This window comes from Aspergillus vadensis, assembly GCF_003184925.1.
Source record: "Aspergillus vadensis CBS 113365 unplaced genomic scaffold BO88scaffold_6, whole genome shotgun sequence".
NCBI classification, from domain to species: Eukaryota; Fungi; Ascomycota; class Eurotiomycetes; order Eurotiales; family Aspergillaceae; genus Aspergillus; species Aspergillus vadensis.
The window spans coordinates 527,721-545,793 of NW_020292044.1; the positions used below are offsets into that span (position 1 = coordinate 527,721).

General features: G+C 50.5%; 8 protein-coding genes across 8 annotated transcripts; 4 read left to right on the forward strand and 4 right to left on the reverse strand.

Annotated features, from left to right (window-relative positions):
- Window positions 1-526, reverse strand: BO88DRAFT_403267 (uncharacterized protein). The gene is made up of 2 exons (XM_025706325.1): window positions 87-526; window positions 1-27 (listed from the first exon to the last, which is right to left on the reverse strand). Exon 1 carries the CDS (start codon window positions 444-446, stop codon window positions 192-194), a length of 255 nt encoding a protein of 84 aa, XP_025564890.1. The 5' UTR covers window positions 447-526; the 3' UTR covers window positions 1-27; window positions 87-191.
- A 2,960-nt stretch (window positions 527-3,486) lies between these two features.
- On the forward strand, window positions 3,487-6,082 carry BO88DRAFT_335691 (ketopantoate reductase family protein; the record flags this gene model as incomplete). Its single annotated transcript, XM_025702863.1, has 5 exons — window positions 3,487-3,520; window positions 3,691-3,811; window positions 3,868-3,908; window positions 3,970-4,399; window positions 4,462-6,082. 5 exons carry the CDS (start codon window positions 3,487-3,489, stop codon window positions 6,080-6,082), a joined length of 2,247 nt encoding a protein of 748 aa, XP_025564891.1.
- A 1,101-nt stretch (window positions 6,083-7,183) lies between these two features.
- On the forward strand, window positions 7,184-7,743 carry BO88DRAFT_403271 (DASH complex subunit HSK3 family protein). Its single transcript, XM_025706326.1, has one exon. It carries the CDS (start codon window positions 7,261-7,263, stop codon window positions 7,591-7,593), a length of 333 nt encoding a protein of 110 aa, XP_025564892.1. The 5' UTR covers window positions 7,184-7,260; the 3' UTR covers window positions 7,594-7,743.
- On the reverse strand, window positions 7,674-8,945 carry BO88DRAFT_361743 (histidine phosphatase family protein). The gene is made up of 4 exons (XM_025703888.1): window positions 8,589-8,945; window positions 8,229-8,492; window positions 7,898-8,116; window positions 7,674-7,824 (listed from the first exon to the last, which is right to left on the reverse strand). Exons 1-4 carry the CDS (start codon window positions 8,762-8,764, stop codon window positions 7,758-7,760), a joined length of 726 nt encoding a protein of 241 aa, XP_025564893.1. The 5' UTR covers window positions 8,765-8,945; the 3' UTR covers window positions 7,674-7,757.
- A 372-nt stretch (window positions 8,946-9,317) lies between these two features.
- On the reverse strand, window positions 9,318-11,786 carry BO88DRAFT_361744 (ATP-dependent RNA helicase SUB2). The gene is made up of 5 exons (XM_025703889.1): window positions 11,313-11,786; window positions 10,303-10,713; window positions 9,890-10,250; window positions 9,582-9,839; window positions 9,318-9,529 (listed from the first exon to the last, which is right to left on the reverse strand). Exons 1-5 carry the CDS (start codon window positions 11,557-11,559, stop codon window positions 9,484-9,486), a joined length of 1,323 nt encoding a protein of 440 aa, XP_025564894.1. The 5' UTR covers window positions 11,560-11,786; the 3' UTR covers window positions 9,318-9,483.
- Window positions 11,787-11,947: 161 nt separating this feature from the next.
- BO88DRAFT_243953 (ribonuclease P Rpr2/Rpp21/SNM1 subunit) lies at window positions 11,948-12,957 on the forward strand. The gene has a single exon (XM_025702156.1). It carries the CDS (start codon window positions 12,000-12,002, stop codon window positions 12,606-12,608), a length of 609 nt encoding a protein of 202 aa, XP_025564895.1. The 5' UTR covers window positions 11,948-11,999; the 3' UTR covers window positions 12,609-12,957.
- Window positions 12,958-13,728: 771 nt separating this feature from the next.
- On the reverse strand, window positions 13,729-14,710 carry BO88DRAFT_244031 (uncharacterized protein). The gene is made up of 2 exons (XM_025702157.1): window positions 14,316-14,710; window positions 13,729-14,143 (listed from the first exon to the last, which is right to left on the reverse strand). Exons 1-2 carry the CDS (start codon window positions 14,589-14,591, stop codon window positions 13,913-13,915), a joined length of 507 nt encoding a protein of 168 aa, XP_025564896.1. The 5' UTR covers window positions 14,592-14,710; the 3' UTR covers window positions 13,729-13,912.
- Window positions 14,711-16,551: 1,841 nt separating this feature from the next.
- On the forward strand, window positions 16,552-17,439 carry BO88DRAFT_451786 (WW domain binding protein 11; the record flags this gene model as incomplete). Its single annotated transcript, XM_025710653.1, has 1 exon — window positions 16,552-17,439. One exon carries the CDS (start codon window positions 16,552-16,554, stop codon window positions 17,437-17,439), a length of 888 nt encoding a protein of 295 aa, XP_025564897.1.
- Window positions 17,440-18,073: the final 634 nt, after the last annotated feature.

Below are 18,073 nucleotides of genomic sequence, written 5' to 3' on the forward strand. Positions count from 1 at the left end.
ACATACTAAGTTTAGGATATAAGTAAAGTATACTCCCCCAGTAAGCAGCATACTTAATTACTAAATAACTACTAAATTATAAGTAGATTTAAGTAATCGTTTTGTTAGTCAATAGTTACATACTGTAAGCAAGCACAAGGCAGCCAGCAGCCATACGTTGATTCAATTTCAATTTCAATTTCAATTTCATTTCATGCATTCATGACATCTCCGCAAACAGGTACGACTGGTATGGGAGAGGGGTTCAGGTTGTCGATCCCTACTTCGCATAAAAGGTGTGGCATGTCGGGTTGGACAGTCAACACTGCCCCCCCTTCCCGAATTTGTTGTTTGTTCTTCCCAAGGCGGAATGTTTTCCCCAGGTGACTTGACTGACTGACTGAGACGGAGGGCAACTGTACACTAACTAATGCGAGAGAAGGGGACGCATTATGCATCGATTGCATGTCACTTACAGTACTCCGTACTTACAGTGAAAGTAAGTGATCGATGGCTGGATTGCCGAGTTGGGGGGGGGGGTTTGGTTGCCTGTAGTATCAATCTATAGATTATTGAGAGGAAAAAAAAAAAAAAAAAGAAAAAGAAAAAAAAGATCTTGTTTTTGAGGAGGGATTGATATAAAATAAAAGGAGGAGTAAACAAATCTTGGCTTGGTTATTATTCTGGGGTTCCTGGAGAAGGGTATCGCTGCTTGTTGAGATCAAGCTTGAGTAAGTATTGGCTGGTCATGGTCATACCAATCCATTCGTTCAAGAGGGGTTAGGGAGAGGGAGTCGCTTAGTAATTACAGTACACAAGTAGTAACTGACATACAGACTTGCATACATACTCCGTATTTTTATCTCTGCGGCTGGTTGATTTGCCAATGATCACCAGATCTGTTCCAAGTAGTAGCAGCAATTCATTCAGGTTCTTCTTACTATTGGGGGGATAGGGAAAGACATGGCGGATCCCCAAAGAACTTTTCGAACATGATGGAAAATTCTTTCAGACAACTCAAATGGAATAGACAGACAATTGACTTGATCTATTTCCCCTGTTTGACCTTGTTTCTAGCTATTTACTCGAACCAGCTTAGTGCTGGAGCTGAGACTTGAAAATAAGTCCCCATAGTAAGATAGAGACTAACTAAAGGAGGGAAAGAGGAGAAGAAGAGAGGAGAGGAGAGGAGGAGAATAGAAGGTCTGCGACCAGGCTGCCGGAAGGTACCCGCTGATTCGTACGGTGGTGTGCGCTCCCAGCTCCATATCGGTTGCAGCAGCATCTTGAGGGCAGAACTGACCAATCTGTCCGAGGCCGATTGCAGCGGGCGAATCCCGGCCTGACCTCGACCACTAGACGAAGTGGGTTTTCGGGTGGGTTTTGGTGACGGGAGGATGTGCAGCGGTGGCCGATTGGGTCTTGGCTGCATCATGGGTTGGCTCGACCAGAACCAAGTGGGTTGGTGCTGTCGTGTCTCATCACTCCCATCCACATAATCAGGATCTTTTTAGTTCGGTCATTTGGTGGTCTATTGTTCTTTCGTCGTCATCATCGTCGTGGTCATGATCTATTCTTTTCTGGTCTGTGTGTGTTTGCTTGTAAGTTGTGTGCCGGTTAGACATAGACTAGGTTTAGAGTAGTGCTTGGTAGTGGCAGTGGTGGTAGTAGTGTGTGAGAGGCACTATTCCAAGCCAATGCAATTGTGTCTGTTATCGGCGAGTGAGTGGACTCTTGCTATCTATGGGCTTCTTTTTTTTTCAGGGGGTGTCGCTGCTGCATCTTTTGTCGCTCTATATCAGAGACGTCAAATTGTGAGTCCCTCCTAATAGGGATAATGGCAGATAGGGGAAGCCAAACATCATGCTGTATTTTCTTCAGATACGTAAGTATGTCGGTAGTGTATTAAATGAATAGATATAGACGAGATTAATCAATATTGTTCCTTCTCCAGCATTGATGAAAAATTGAGATGATCATTATCATGGGGTTATTACTGTGGAATAAGCTGGGAAGGGAAGAGTGACCAACAAGAAAAACCGGTTTCAACCTGGCGCGGTAGCATCTCCTGGTAAGCGTGGACGATACTCAGAACGGCTTAGACCCAGTGTACAAATTAACCCAGGTACAAGGAGTTTCCAACTAATGTAGGTGCAGTCGTAGGTACCTCGCGAAAATGGTGTGTGTTTTTCTCCCCATCCCCTCTCCCGATTCATTATTCATTCTTTCAATTCATTCTCGCTAGTAGCTGTAGTGGTTTTATTTTTGTTGTGGTGGTGGTCGTTATTATTATTATCGTTACTATTGCTATCAATTTGTCTGGTACAAATGATCTAGCCGATGGCTGGCTTGATGAGGGGGACAATCATCTTATTATAATAGTACACTCTTCTAATAATCAAAAATTCCATACATAATTCCGAGTCAAACTAATAATAATCCTACCTATCCTAGTCATATTTCATTGCACACGGTCTTCTTCTTTCCGATCGTTAATTAGTTAGTCTACAATTAGTATCCCCTCCCCCAGTGGCCGATTAGGACCATCGAGATTATTGGGGCTTTTTTTGGTCGCGCAATCTTTCCCTCTCACACTCTTTTCCCTTCCTCATCGTCCTATTGGCATCCCGTTTTGGAGGGGCTCGATATTCTTGGGACATTCCTTTCGGACCATCAGACAGACTTTCTGCTTTCGCATGCAAAATCCGGGTTCCCCTCTCCGTTGACAGTTGTCGCTGAGTCCGCCTCTTTTCCTGCCTCCGTTTCCGGATCGAGCCCTGGCGGGGGATCCACGGCCGTTAGAGACTTTGGAAAACCAACAGAGAAAAATAGAAAATTAAAAAAAGAGAAAAAAAAAGAAAAATTAAGATAAACCGTGAAAGCTAAAAAAAAAATTACAGAAAAAGATACGCACGGCTCCATAACTCACCCATTCGGGCTGCCTTTCCGCCCAAAGCTGACCGTCTTCCATCTTGCTTCTTACTCCAACCATCCGCCATCCGCCATCTGCCATCCCATCCTATCCTCTCTCTCTCTCTCTCTTTTTCGCTACCTTCGCTCTCTCTCTTCCCTACTGACTTGCTACTCCTCCTCTTCCCCTTTCACCTTCCCACCACCCCCCTCCTCCTCCTCCCTCCCTCCCTAGCCTCTCTCTCTCTTACTTACTTTCCACTCCCTTCCTACGGTTGAACCATACCTCCTTTCGTTTGTCTTTATTTGATTCTCCCTTTCTATTGTCAAGTCTTCCTTTTGTGATTCCCCTTACTTTCGTTATCGTCGTCCTTGGCGCCTTTCGCGTGTGTCCTTTATTAGATCGATCTCGACATCAACCCTGGCTTCAGTCGTCGTCGGATTGCGTCCCTTCGTTCCGTGGTTAGGCAGCGTCAATCGCGCCTCTAGTTGTGGTTCAGGAGATACCTAATTCCAGTCTAACGGTCCATTGCTTTTTTCCACAACCACCGCGTACTGGCTGATCGGATCGCTTCTTTCCCATTTTGATCGACTATCATGGCTCCTCCGCCGCGCTTGCGCATTCTGTCAGGTTAGTGCTCAGCCGCTGCCAGAAAACCACACCATCTATCATCATTTCCCGACAACCCTTTTTCTTGGATGATTTGCTGGTCCACCCGGTCGCTGCCATCCAAGAGACTCCTAGACTACGTTAAAATTCAGACATCATCATGGGTCGTCTGCTAACGCGGGTCTGTTTAGTGGGCAGCAATGCCATCTCGGCGTTCCTTTCCTGGAGGCTCCAGGCGACAACCTCCTGCGACGTGACACTGGTCTGGAAATCGGGCTACGAGGCAGTTTCTCAATACGGCGTGTCTTTCAAGTATGGCTGGTCGCTCATTCTCATAATATGGCAAGGTTCTGACGGGGCATGATTAGGTCGAAAGCGTTTGGAAATGAACGATTCAAGCCACGTCATGGTGAGTTCTGTCCCTTTGTCACGCGTCCGTCGCTCGTGTGCTGATTAGAGTCATACGATAGTTGTTCGGACGCCCGAAGAAGCAGCATCACGAGAGAACGCATACGACTATGTAATCCTCTGCGTCAAGGCTCTGCCCGATGTCTACGACCTGGCCGCGGTAATAGAGTCCGTTGTGACCCCTCAGCACACCTGCATCTTGGTCAACACAACCAACACCCTCGGTGTCGAATCGCATCTGGAACAACGGTTCCCGACAAACGTCGTTCTTTCGCTTGTTTCAGGCGTCGAAATCACTCAGATCGGAGCCAGCGAGTTTGAGCACCTGAACTCATCGGAAATCTGGGTCGGTGCCACGAATCAGAACTCCAACGTTCCCTCCTCCATTCAGACCGATATGGCTGCGGCGCTAGCGATGACTCTGAGTTCGGGCCAGGTGGATTGCAAAGTATCGAAGAATATCAGACAAGAACAGTTTGAGCGTATTATAGGGTGAATTATCCTCCTGTATGCTTACGAGGATATCGAGCTTTTGCTAACTACTACATTTCTAGTCCTATCGCCTTCTACCCCGCCAGTGTTATGTTTGATTCTGGAAATGTACAGCAATTATTAGAAAAAGTCGGCGTGCGTCAGCTGATATCGGACGTGATCGACGAACTCATCGATTTGGCGAAAGCACACGGTTGCTCTTTTCCCAGCGACTTCAACCAGAAGACTATGGAAAAGATGACAGCCATCCAGACACCAAACACTATGTACCAGGATTTTCAGGGGCGGCGTCCCATGGAGATCGAGACATACCTCGGTTCTCCCATCAAATTGGCAACAGAGTCCAACGTCAAACTCCCACGCATCGAGACCCTTTATGCCATGCTGCACCATATCAATGCCACGAATCTGAGCAAACCTCGTGATTCTCCCCCTCCGGCACTGGCCCAGCCTCCGCCCCGGGTGTCTTCGGTTCCTCCCCCCAGAAATGGTCCTATGCGCCCGCCCCCCGGACGATCGAGTTCCGCCATGATGATGCCCCCGCCGAGACGTGGACCTCCGATGCCTGGAATGTCGCGACCACCAAGCGCTCAGCCCCCGGCTGGCGGACCTAGGATGCCTCGTGAACCGTCCTTGGAGGGCCTTGAGGAGTTCAGTCATCTGGTCGTCTATGATGATGCGGGCGATCAGGGTATGCCTGCAAATGGTGCTAATGGTTATCCGGATGTCCCGCCAGGCCCCGGACCATCTGGACTGGCTTTGAGAGAACGCGAGCTGGCCATTCGCCAGCGGGAGTTGCAGCTTCGAGAGCAAGAGATGCACATGCGTCGTGGTCCCCGCAGACCTCCGCCTTCCAAGGCGGCTGCTTTCGATGAGGAGGATGAGGATGACTACTTCGATCCCATGGATACTAGCTTGGTTCCCCAGATCGACCCCGACAACGTTGATATGCTGAGTATCACCTCAAAGAGGACAAAGAAATTCCCCAGTGCGAGTCAGATTCGCAAGAATCCCGAACTCCTTTCGAGCACTGGCCCGGGCGGCGGCGGAGGTGGTAGAACTGGGACGTTCAGCCGCTACTTTGGAGGAAACAGGAAGCGCGCCAGTGACCGTATCATGCAGGAAATCCCTGGCCTCCATGACTCTCTCCTAGACAACCCCATGATGGCTTACTCGTCGAACCGGTACGGGTCTGTTGACCGAAACCAAATGGCTGCGGGCTCCCGGACCAACTCGATGACTACCAGCCGAATGGGTGACTACCCTCCTCATCCGTACCCGCAAAGCAGGAGGAATAGCCATTCTCCTGCTGCTCCTTTTGGTGGTCCTCCTGGTCCGCGAATGGGCCGCCCAGCGACTGCCCAAGACCAGAACTTTGGCCCACCTCATGGGCCTCCGAACGGCGGCCACCCGTCGCCTCCGGGACACATGCGAGCGCCAGTCCCTCGCCATCCTCCTGGGCATGGCAATGCGGTAGGTCCGCAGCAGGTTGAACAACAAATTGGGGTGAGCAAACCGTATCCCGCCCAGGGCACTCCCAAGCATAGAAGTCTGACAGGAAGTGCGAGCGCCAGCGCGGAGAGTGGTGACAGCGGGGCTAGTGCCAACCTCGATTCCGAGACCTCTGCCCATAGCAGCCAGATCAGCCTCGGCGCGCAGCCAGCTGCAGCGCCCGTTCATTGAGTCGCGAAGCCCGTCCTTCCTTCGTCTCTCTTTTGAAGTCGCTGAGCAGATGCCTTGGCGCTGACTGCTATGGACACGACTGGTTTCGTTGATGTCTCCATCTTTTCCCTTTTCCAGTCGGGTGGGTGATTTCCATGCTTTTGGGAACGCCCTTGCCCGTATTGCTGTTGCTTTCTTATAAAGGATATACTTTTAATGAGATGCTTTGGCAAGGAGGGTGGGCACAGACTCCATGTCAATTGTCTGTTGTTTGCGGCTTTCTTACATATACACCAAGGGACATAGGGGCTTTCACTTTTCCACTTTCTCGTTTGATGATTTCCACTACGGAGTGGTCGGGCGGGCGCGTGCGTGCGTGCATGCATGATTGCTGCATGTGGTGATTTGCCTTGACTTTGATTATCTCTTTTCTCTTTTTCCTCTCAAGTTGCACGGCATTCTCGAACATTAATGAGCATGAGCATGAAGCTCCACCAGATAAATACGTTTTTTTGACTTTCCACAGCTATACCACCGACGTTCATTGCCAGACGCACACCATACATGCCTTGTTTCTGCAAGACCCAGTGTTGTACACTACCTAGCTCGGCGCATCGTCCTGTTGTCTATTCCCTACCATCTCCGCTGCTTTGTTTGACACGCATGCCCTCCTTTGACTTGATTTCCTTGGTCGTCTCCTTCCATAGCTGTTCTGTGCTGTTCTGTATGGGCTCTGGCGCGAACATCCCACCACCCTGTCATCTTTCTCATTCATGGTCCGGTTACTGGCGCATAAAAAGAGCAAGGGGTTGATTTATTCGGTTGATTGATTGATTTGATTTGGCTGGGTTCATGTTCCTACCGGGTGTTAGTGAGAGGAACTGCGTCGGGAATGTCGGCGCGGCAACTGCTCCATTGATTAGAACATGTTGACAATAAACGAGACTTAATCGGTTGCATCAGTAATAGTATACCTTGTATGATGAATGGAACAGTTTGATAGTATACCATGGCAATTGTGATTGTTGCCGGAGGCACATGCACGTGACCTACAGGACCGCGGGGGTAAACAAATCCCCTCTATCTGCAGCTTCTCCCATTACCTTCTCCAACACATCACCATTACAACTCACCTGACCGACTACACCCAATCAACCCAATCTTACCCCCCAAAAAAATACTATCGACAAGGAACAAAAATGCCCTCCCACCAATATACCCACTCCCAATCCCTCCCCCGACACTCCATCCTCCCCGCCTCCACCACCGCCGGCCCTTCCTCCTCCATGGGCAGCTCCTCCATGTCGATGGCCAAGACGCGCCAGTACACCAATCTGCATAACCAGCTGGAGCAGCTGAACGCTAATCTCCGGGACACGGAGAATCTGCTCAGGATGACAGCCGTGCAGGCTGAGGATATGCGTTTCCTGGGCGGGTATGTTGGAGCATTGTTCATGGGGTCTGCGAAGGTGTTGGGAGAGGAGGGCGTTAAGGGGGATAGTGCTGGTGATGAGGAGAAGAGAGAGGGTTGAGGGGAGATATTTGAGGTCTCTGAAAATGTTCTATGATGGATGGATGTGTTATGGATTGGTTGGTACAAGGGTATTGGTAAAGTGAGTGTTTTAACTATTCTCTATTGGCTCTCTCTCTCGTTCTATTTGCTAACTATGAGATTCTCTACAGGTAGTCAGCCATCTCAGCTATCGACTACGAACCCTCCACCGAGAATGATCGCCGGCTCGTCGATGTTATGGTGCTCGTAGCTGGCGTGGGAGAGTCAGTCAGTTAGCAATATGCGCAGGAAACAAACACCCAGAGGGTATATGGTATACTCACCTCAGCGTGCCCACACCACCGGCTTCCAAAATCAGCGCCGTCTCCGTCAACGGCTTCCCCGTCCAGCGCATCGCAAACGCACGCAGGATATGACCGTGAGCCACGACGAGAACATCGCCCTTGCCCGTGGAAGAGTCGCCGTCGAAACAGGGCTTGTGGAACTTCTCTCTGATCTCTGCGATCACTGCGTCCAGACGCTTGATCACGTCTTCGGGGGATCTAGTGGCACCAATATCAGTTAGCTTAGCTGTTCAATACCAACACCACCATCACCATACTCCATAACTCGATCAATATAATAAAAGGAAAAGGGATAGATAGGATAACATACTCTCCCCCCGGACACCCATCCCTCCAAATATCCCACTCCCCCTCCCCCCTCTCCCTCCTCATCTCCCGAATCTGCTTACTAGTCAACCCCTCATACTCCCCATAATCCCACTCCCTGACGGCCTCCGTAACCTCCACCCTCGCCTCCGTACGTATCGGCTCCTCGTCTTCGGACTTCCGCGCCTCATTCCAGGGTAATCTCTCCCTGCATCCGATTTCGAGTAGTTCGAGGGTCCGTTGGGCCCGTGCGCGCGGCGATACATACCTACATCATCACCCACACACACCATCAGTATCTCACTTCCTCAATCCATCACAAAAACCAGAATCGAATGAAGTATGGTAATAGGTAGGAGCATACACATGAACCAACTTCCTCGGCACAATCAACCGATCATTCCCGACCAACGCCTTCCCCGTGGCTTTTATCCGTTTCTCGCCGTTTTCGGTCAATGGGAGGTCTGTCGTGCCTGTGTGTCGGCCGTTCAGGGACCAGGAGGTTTCGCCGTGGCGGATTATGAAGCACCGGGGGGTCATATTTCTTCTTCTTCTTCTTCTTCTTCTTCTTCTTCTTCTTCTTTCTTAATCTTTTTATTGGGGAAGGGGAAATTGGGTGTATAGGTTGTGTTGTAGGAAGGGAATAAGAAAGTGAGGGTGAGGCTTATGGGGGGGATTGATTGACTTGGTGGTGAGTAGTAGTGGGGAGGGTAAGTTGTGCTGGCTGGCTGGTTGCGTCATAGGGTTCGGGGTCGGTGAGTGAGATAGGTTCAGTCCTTGGGGGTTCTTTGCTTGCTCGGTCTTATCGATAGGGTGGGGTTTCCGGGTGTGGATGGGCTCTCTGGGTTGCATTGGAGATGTTACGCTTCTTTGTTTGCTTGTAATATGGAGGGGGAATTATTCTGCTGGTATGTGACACCACGTAGAAACCTACTGGCTACTGGCTTACATCAAATCGACAATCTGAAGCAGCAGTTCCTAATCAAAATAATCGCAACATTTGATAATACACTGTCGTGCTAAGAGGCACTGGCCCAAGACACATCCCAGGCATCTAGTTATTATCCTTATCATTTAATACGCTTTTTATCCTCCAGATGTTCCCTTCCCTACCAGTGCCTCCCAGAAAGCGACATGTTAAATAGCAACCGAACCATCACGCCAAAGGAAACAAGGAAACCGAAGACGAAAAACCTGCGATAAAATTCAACTCAATTTCTCCTGCTACATACTGTTCCGGCGAGCACAGGCCCAATCATCTAGGCCATGTAGGTGCTCGAGTCAACACCGCCCTCGGGGTATTCACTAGTACTCATTAGCTTCGTTCACATGCTCATAAACATCGGTCTGTACTTACGGAAGAGCAACCTCGAAGCGCTTCTCAATATCCTTGAGCACCTTCTCGTCATCCTCGGTGCTGACGAAGGAGATCGACAGACCCTTGGTACCGAAACGACCCGCACGACCAACACGGTGCAGGTAGGAGTCGGCATCAGCCGGCAAGTCGTAGTTGATGGCAAGGTTGATACGCTCAATATCGATACCACGTCCGAACACGTCGGTCGCGACACAGATACGCTTGTTGAATTCCTTGAACTCCTTGTAGCGTTTGATACTACCAACCGTTAGTACATAGCGAACTACATGTGCAACGAGTATTCTTACCGCTCCTCCTGGCTCACACCGGAGTGCACTGCAATACTGGGGAAGTTGCACTCGCGCAACAGCTTGTCCAGCTCATTCGCACGCAGGGTGCTCTTGACGAAGATGATGACCTGGTTGAACTCCAGGTTGTCCAGGAGCTCGTTCAGCTTGCGGTTCTTCTCCGCTTCGCTAAGCTTGATGTAGTATTGCTGCAGACCGTGCAGCGTAAGCTTCGTGTCGTCATCGACGTAGACCTCAAGAGGGTTCCTCATGAACTTCTTGCACACGGGGCGGATATCCTGAGAAAGAGTGGCACTGAACATCATGACCTGCTTGTCGGCAGGGGTGGCACGGAAGATCTCCTGGACATCACGACGCATGTCTATAACAAATCATCAGTACAGCGTAAGACAACCTGACGCAAATAGACTCACCAATCTGGTCCAGCATCTTATCACACTCATCGAGAACGAAAGCCTTGACGTTGCGCAGAGAAAGCTTCTTGTCGCGGACCAAAGCATTCAGACGACCGGGAGTACCGACAACAATGTTGGGGTAGGACTCCTTGTTGGAGAGCAACTCAACGTCCTTCTGGATGGGGGTACCTCCGTAGAAGACGGCAGTCTTGACATCAGGAAGGTACTTGCTGAAACGAGCGTACTCGTTCTTGATCTGGTATGCCAACTCGCGGGTGTGGCACATAACAAGGATAGAGCACTCGCCAGGAACCGGTTCCAGCTGGTGCAGGGTGGTCAAAACGAAGACCGCGGTCTTTCCGAGACCAGACTTGGCCTGGCAGAGAACATCGACGTTCAGAATAGCGGTAGGAATGCAGACTTGCTGGACTGTAGTGAGGCGGAACCGTATGTTAGACTTGTACTCGACCCATAAGTTTTGAGAAAGAGAAAAAGCAATTCGCGTCGCAGCGTCCGTCCATCCCCGAGGTTTTGAGTCCGAAGGGATGCATTATAGTCCCGTATGTTCTTCCACCAAACAACAAAAGTCAAATGAACTTGCACACAGTCGAAAATTGTGTCAGCTGCAGTAAGACATCTTGTTCAGAGCTCTTTCCGCAGGCGGCAGGAGGACGGCTGCAATTCAGAGAACGGTGGAGAAGCGTCCGACCCGTGTTCTTCGGAAGCAAACCACAATTCGTCCAGAATCTCTGCAGGCGAACAAACCAATCTGTGGTATCCCCTGAGCATGGTGTTGCCGTAATTCACCAAAGTAAAGTGAAGCAAACAAGCATAAGGCTGTAGATGCACTACTGCCGCAGGGCGACTCGTCTTGTGTATGACGCGAAACAGACATCCTCATGCCGCCCGCAAGCGGAGGCGAGATGGGCGCCCCAGAACGACTATGGATTTTCCCCCGCGGAGATGGACGGACGTTGGAACATGGAGCAATGGAGGGAGCTTTGGGAAAGAATACGTGATAGACTAACCCTCCGATGGATGTTCGAAACCGCAATCGGTGATGGCACGTAGGAGTTCCTCTTTGAGCAAAAAGTCGCGGAAACCGGTCGAATGAATACCGACGTAACTACCCTTCTTGTCCGGACGGCCGCCAGAAACCGTCAAGTCGCCCTTCTTAGCCTCTCCGTTAGAGGCGGGGGCAGCGGTGGTGGCCGCCGCGTCAGTGGTCTGAAGCTCCTCGTCGGAGTAGTCGATGAGATCCTCTTCGTGAGACATGGTGATGGATGGTGTTGATAAAGGAAGTATTCGAGAAAACTCTGTTGTTGTCGCGTCTTATCCCAAGGCAATCGAGCCTGGGTAGATGTCGTTAAGATAAGAACGGGGGGTGAAAAGCTATGCAAGCCGAATATCTAGTTCGAAGACGATGCGAAATCCTCCTCGTAACTGTTGTGAGATGAATTGAGGATGGGAAAGGTCGAAGCGCGAAGGAAGACGATGGAGATGAAGAGAAGGTTGTCGACGCGCGAAGGGATGGGAGCGGCTGAGCCTCCGAGATCCCAGTCACGTGAATTGAGTCCATTAGTCACCGGCGGCCAACTTCCTTGCCGCATCGGGTTAGTGCCGGACGGCTGCTCGAGAAGCTTAGACTCCCCCGCTGCCTCCATGTGAATTAATTTCTTTTCACATACCTCAGGTTGATTACATGCCTCTCCATCATGGCTAAAGCCAAAGCAAAGGGCAAGAAGGATTCTGCTGGTGGTGCGCAAAGCCACATTCGCGCACGGATCGATTATCTCTACAACGCGGCCACCTTTCTACAATCAATAGGGAAGCCATCCCCGCAGCAGCCCTCTGTCAGTCAACAAAATGACCAAATCGATGAAGCAGAGGACGGTGCCAAATTTCAAGAAACGGAGCGCATAGTACCGCAAATGGTGGAATCTGATGTCTCACCGGCGAATGACTCGACTAAGCCGATTAACCCATCGACGACAAAGCGGCTGCCTCAACTCTCTCGAGTCTATATGTCGCAAATGCGCGGTGTCTCTCTCAAGTCACAGCTCCGACTACCCATCGACGTCAAGAGGTCTTTTTGCAAGCGCTGCGACACGTTTTTAATTCCTGGAGTAACCTGCACGCAGGACATCAGAAACGCCAGCCGCGGCCGCAAGAAGCCATGGGCGGATGTTCTAGTTGTCTGTTGTTCTACGTGTGGGACGGAAAAGCGCTTCCCTCAAACGGACAAGCGGAGCAAGAAGTTATCTGAGCGTCGGAAAGAAGCGCCCAAGGAAGAGCAAAAGGATGAAGTGATGGCAGGTGCTTGACCACATATCACGAATATCCGATATCCCACCTTACATCTGCCCTGCATCGTCAGTCACCTACCCTCAATATGCAGGGGATGCCAAGTAGCCCACCCTCATGGATCAATCCGTCCTGGCTGTTGACCTATCTACAGCCTTTGAGACCGGAAATGATATCCACCGGTATGATGGGGGCGAGGGTGAAGAGGCTTCTACGCAGAAATCCGGCTTCCGTGTACCCTGGTGTAAAAATGTATGGCACTGCAACTCAGGAGAAGAATACGCACTGGGCGCGCGTCATACGAAGCAGGTCGCTAGTATTTGGCGCAGGAGATGAAATGTCCGCCACATATCAACAAGGCCTTGTAGGCGCAGAAATGCATTGAAAAAGTCAACGAAAGAAGGACAATATATTTACATACAACGCTTGCCGCTGAAGCTTCCACATCCGGGTATCCTCCTGGGCATATCAGGCGGTGACTGATCAAAAGGGTACATGCTTCAGGCTGCCTGATGGTTAGGTCGTCAACCGGTATTGACAGAGCCATGGTACAGGTTGCTTTCGGCAGCTGACATTCAATAACAGTTTTCAACGAACATAAGCGTAGGTGATATCATTGCAAATGGATTCCGCTCAGTCAAAACAAAACAGACAGGATATATGCTCGTCGGGGAATCGAAACATGATAGAAGAACAGCGGCGTCATCAACTTCGTAGAGTGAACACGTGAATCATGAGATGAGAGGGAGTCGCACTCCAAGTAGACGATAAATGCAGAGATATACCAACGCTATCAACACCTTATTACCCTGGCAATTTAGGGTAGTTTTGGAAGCCAATAATAGCCGCGAGGCCGATATCCCGGTCTTTGAACAGCAGTCCTCTCCAAATACACAGACGAAGGTAAAAGAGCAAGAAGCAACCCTTGCCTCTGCGATGAGAATCAGAATCAGCATGAAGAACGTTGGGCAGCATAGTTATAATAACACAAGGTCCGCGAGGACACAACTGGTTTATGGACACATATTTGGTCGTCGGTCGAGCAGTGTTGCTCGTCCGTCGTTTTGTAGATAGTTTTTACTTTTGCAATGACCGTCATCGACCTCCGAGGTCGCAGTGAAGGGTAGACGAGTTACGGGGCGTATAAGCAACCGTGGGGTCGTCAACCGATAGAGGAAGTTCGAATATAGGGAAGCCTCCGGGGCAGAGTGACTATGTAATGGCGCTAGGGTAGTCCGAGTAGAAAGAAAGGTTTGAGGGTTGAAGTTCAGGAGTATAAGATGTGTTGGAGTGTGGACAGGAACATATCGCGAGGGTTGGCATCTCAGTGTCTCCGGCGGGCGGCTTGATCCAGGCGTTGATCGAGACCTTCTATACGTCCACGATACGCTTTCACGATTTCTCTAATATGCCCGATCTTCGCAAGCTCATTCTCCAAGTCGTCAATTGAGGCTAAAATGGAACGGGTACGGGCAATCTCAGCATCAGCGTTGCGAATGACGTTGCCGGCGCGATCGTAAGTGCTTTGGATAGATATCTGCATTTGCTCTTCCAGCTACTATGTGTTAGTGTCGGAATATTGGGGCCATCATCAGGAGGGGTATCGAAGGGAAGCAAGGCTAGCCAGGGTCACTGTAGCAGACAATATCAAAGGGAAGACAACGGAACAGCAGAGGAGTGGACCTCCACCAGTATATAGAGAATGATGAAGAAAGCGTAGCACCTACATCATCAAGGCGATTGCGAATCTGTTGTTGCAAACCATCCAACTGCTGCGATAGCGCCCGTAGGCTCATGGGATCCAGAATTAAACGACCGTGGCTGCTGGCGGCACTGGCGGCGCGCGAACTGGAGTTGCTGGTGCGTCCGGTCCCTCGGCCCCTGGAAACACCATTGGCACCGTGGCCGCCCTGCAGCGCTATTTGTTGTTGTTGCCTCAGAATCTGAATCTCGGAGGAGGTGAGGCCAAGCGAAGTGTCGGGAATCGAGGCTGATACGGACATTTGGTCCCGGCAGAGACATGCTCCTACCGCGACAACAGTCTAGGAAGCGCCGGTCGATCTCGTGGTGGGGAGATTGAACGAACCGAAGTTCATGATGAGAACCGAAATGCGCAGGTGAGGGAGATCTCGTGAACGAGCGTCTGAGAGGGGAAGTATAAGAAGAGCCGGGAGAAAAGGAGGGAAGAGAGAAATGTCGTAGGTGAAAACAGGCAAGGATAGACACGACCCGTGGGATGAGATGGAGGGGGGGAGGGAAGAAGGGAAAGAGGAAACAGATCAAAACCCGGTCAATGGGCGGAGTCTTGTCAGTTCCCCGAAGTGGATGATAATCCCGTTGAGAGAAATAATTAAGGTATCATTGGAAGTCAAAGGAGGGAAGCCAGAGAGGGGACGAGGCTCGATAATTGGATCGTTGGTGACAGAGAAAAAGGAACGAAGAAAGTGGCCCCCGTGAGTCGGTCGGGGGTTACACTGACGGGCGACAATGCTATTGATTTGATCTTCAAGGAGGAGCCTGGCACGAGCGATTCAAGATGGACGGGCCAGTGGTCAGCCTCGGAAGTTGGCTGGAATGTGGAGGAGAGGAGGAGAGAAGGAGGAGCGAGCAAAAAAAGTCGCGGGCGAATGCAAGGAAGAGAGAGGTTTGTACTAGTAGAAGAAAGTGTAGATAGAGAAGATGGAGGTGCGGGAACCCGTTCGGAGGGGAAACAGAAATGACAAGGTTGAACCGGAAGAAGCAACGATGAAAGTGATAAGATTCAGGACAGTTGGTGAGTAGACCAGGCCGTGGGGGTCTTTTTATGCACCGTATCCCATTCTACAGACGTTCCTGTTCTCCTCATTGATCCTTGGGTACCTGAATCTTGGAGAGGAGGTACTTGTGTTGGTGTAGTAGCAGCAGTCGGGGTGACCTTCTATACCGAACAATATCCTGACCGACACGGGAAAGATTGGCTGATGCGATATAGCCATTTCCCTTGACTTGCAATCGCACGGACAATCAACTCAGGATATAGTACTACACCAATCGATCAATCCATTTGAAGACGAGAGTCAACCAGGATCATCCGATTGTTGGACGAACGGCAATGTTGAAAAAGAAAGGGAGCGTGACCCCCAAACAGGCAAGGAAACTCTCTCAACTTCGCCCGCCCGCAATTTTGACGGCATTTCGTCCTTCTCCAAACGCTCTTCTCCCACTCCACCGTCCCTTCCCTCTCAGGCACCCAATCAACTTGTTACCACCTTCATATTATCCTACTTGAATCCTTCTACCGAGGCGACTCTTAATCTCCAATCAATTTTCCCTCAGGCCCTATCTGTGCTCTGCGTCCGTACAGCTGACAAAAGCACCTCACCAACCATCTCCTCCGAATTGCCGCACCAAGCGCTTCTTCAACCGCCATCGACGACGCCGTCATCCACACACCCCATACCTCAGGCCGACTACTGGGCCTCCTCGTTATTCAGCAAAAGAAAAGAGTAAGACTCGTTGCGCTGCCCAACCCGTGAGGCTTGAGCCTTGCGCCCTAGGTTGTCGTGACCTTGATATTATTGGTCTTGGGTCAAGGTTCCGCAGCTACAGTCGGCTTCGCGAATCCGCTGCGCCCGTGGTTGGCTTTCCCATGCAGCTTGGTTAGCTATTAGCCTGTGAGCACCTTCCTTTCTTTCTCCCCATAGCTTAGTCTGCTGCAGGAGCTTCCTGATGGCCATACAGCCTCCGGAGCTCGTCATACCCAAGCCTGCCCCTCTCATCCCCGACAATTCAAGATCCAGATTACAAAGAACTACAGTGAAATGTGGGATTGGATCTGACTGACTGACATTAAGATATCAAATCATCTAGTACCCACATAGTGCCTAAACAGACAGCCGGAACAATACCCATCCCCGTGGAGTAATTGACGCCCTATCCATCCACCTCACACCTTAACTCACTCTCCCCAATTCATCACCCACCATGCCCAAAGACAAAGAACGCAGCTTAAACCCGGCGGCGGCGCAACGCAAACTCGACAAACAAAAGAGTCTGAAGAAAGGCAAAGCCGAAGCGCAAGCCCGACGAAACGAGAAACTAGCGCGTCGCAACCCCGAGCGCATCCAACGACAAATCAACGACCTCAAAGCATTCGAAGAATCAGGACAAAAGCTACGACCCCGCGATCAGGAGCTTCTGGAAGCCCTGGAACGTGATCTGCGCGCTGTGCAGAAGGCCAGAGAAGCGTTGGGCGATAAGGCACCCAAATTCGACAACTTTGAATCTAGACGAGGCGGTCAGCACCGTGGGCGCGGGGATGCTGCAGTCTTAGGCAAACGCAGGCGAGATGGTGGCGACGGCAACCGGTTTAGGCACGATGGTGATGACGGGAGTAGTAGTAGCGACGAGACAGATGAGGAGGTGAGAAGGATACCCATGCCGAGGGATACGCCTCCGCCTATCCCGCGACAGTATCGGAAAGGAGGGCCAGGAGGAGAGGCTGCAGGTGGAGGTCGGGGCCCGCACGCTCTTCCGGCGAAACCGCCCGTCGTTGAGGCGAAGACTGTGTACGAGGCCAAGCCGGAGATCAGGAATCTCCGACAAGAGGCGATCAATAAGTTCGTTCCTGCAGCTGTCAGGGTCAAACAGGAAGCTATACGGGGACAAGGCAAGCTCTTGGAACCGGAGGAAATGGATCGGCTGGAGCAAGCAGGGTATAATGCCGGACCTGCAGAAGGCGAGGAGAAAGCTTCGTCAGCTGCACCAGCTGATGATGACGACGCTCAACGCAGACTCGAAGAGGAGGAGAGGCGGTTCAATCAGGAGCTTCGCTCTGTGCAGATCGAAGAGGTGGAGGATGAGGAAGCATAATAATCAATCACTTCTTTTTCTTCCACCATGACCTGACCCGTGACCCGTCACCCCATGATTAGGATCTTAGGAGGCGTTAGTCGGATCTCAAATCAATGTAACTATAATTCGATGCGATACGAAAAATTAAAACATCATATTTTAGAATCACCCGTCCATCGACAGTTGAATTTCCAAACAAGCTATTTTTGGTCACGAGTTAACTTCGGACATATGCACCAATGTGAAATATTGGAGTGAGATGACAAAATTCAAAGCAAAGTCTGCCATTGCAGAACTTATGAGAGAAAACCCAATTGGTATGTACACAGGAGCCCTTCCCATACCATATGTAGCCCATGATTCACCAAATAAACACCAACCGTGAAACACCATTAGAATGGGGGAAAGGAAATGTGAGGTTCAAAAGAGTGTGGCAGAGGATATCTAGGGAAAAGGCCGTGGTAAAAAGGCTCGAATCATCAAAAGCTGAATCAGAATCGCGTCGAATCACCAAGGTGTCTTTCAATAGCAATCCAAACGGGGGATGTCAAATGTAATATCTGTACAAGTCGAGAAGTGAAGTGAAGATCAAACAACAGGGGCATCACGGCATTAGAGAACAAAGGAAAGTGAAGATCTTGGTGAGATAGGA

What these genes read in the sequence shown, in the direction of transcription:
- BO88DRAFT_244031 (XM_025702157.1), bottom strand. Translation starts at nt 14,591, where the DNA reads ATGTCCGTATCAGCCTCGATTCCCGACACTTCGCTTGGCCTCACCTCC. An exon ending in TTCGCAATCGCCTTGATGAT is followed by an intron (nt 14,144 to 14,315) that starts GTAGGTGCTACG and finishes AACACATAGTAG; the next exon opens with CTGGAAGAGCAAATGCAGAT.
- BO88DRAFT_403267 (XM_025706325.1), bottom strand. Translation starts at nt 446, where the DNA reads ATGCAATCGATGCATAATGCGTCCCCTTCTCTCGCATTAGTTAGTGTA.
- BO88DRAFT_361744 (XM_025703889.1), bottom strand. Translation starts at nt 11,559, where the DNA reads ATGTCTCACGAAGAGGATCTCATCGACTACTCCGACGAGGAGCTTCAG. An exon ending in TAAGATGCTGGACCAGATTG is followed by an intron (nt 10,251 to 10,302) that starts GTGAGTCTATTT and finishes GATTTGTTATAG; the next exon opens with ACATGCGTCGTGATGTCCAG. An exon ending in GGTGTGAGCCAGGAGGAGCG is followed by an intron (nt 9,840 to 9,889) that starts GTAAGAATACTC and finishes AACGGTTGGTAG; the next exon opens with TATCAAACGCTACAAGGAGT.
- BO88DRAFT_403271 (XM_025706326.1), top strand. Translation starts at nt 7,261, where the DNA reads ATGCCCTCCCACCAATATACCCACTCCCAATCCCTCCCCCGACACTCC.
- BO88DRAFT_243953 (XM_025702156.1), top strand. Translation starts at nt 12,000, where the DNA reads ATGGCTAAAGCCAAAGCAAAGGGCAAGAAGGATTCTGCTGGTGGTGCG.
- BO88DRAFT_361743 (XM_025703888.1), bottom strand. Translation starts at nt 8,764, where the DNA reads ATGACCCCCCGGTGCTTCATAATCCGCCACGGCGAAACCTCCTGGTCC. An exon ending in CCGAGGAAGTTGGTTCATGT is followed by an intron (nt 8,493 to 8,588) that starts GTATGCTCCTAC and finishes GTGATGATGTAG; the next exon opens with GTATGTATCGCCGCGCGCAC. An exon ending in GGTGGTGTGGGCACGCTGAG is followed by an intron (nt 7,825 to 7,897) that starts GTGAGTATACCA and finishes CTCCCACGCCAG; the next exon opens with CTACGAGCACCATAACATCG.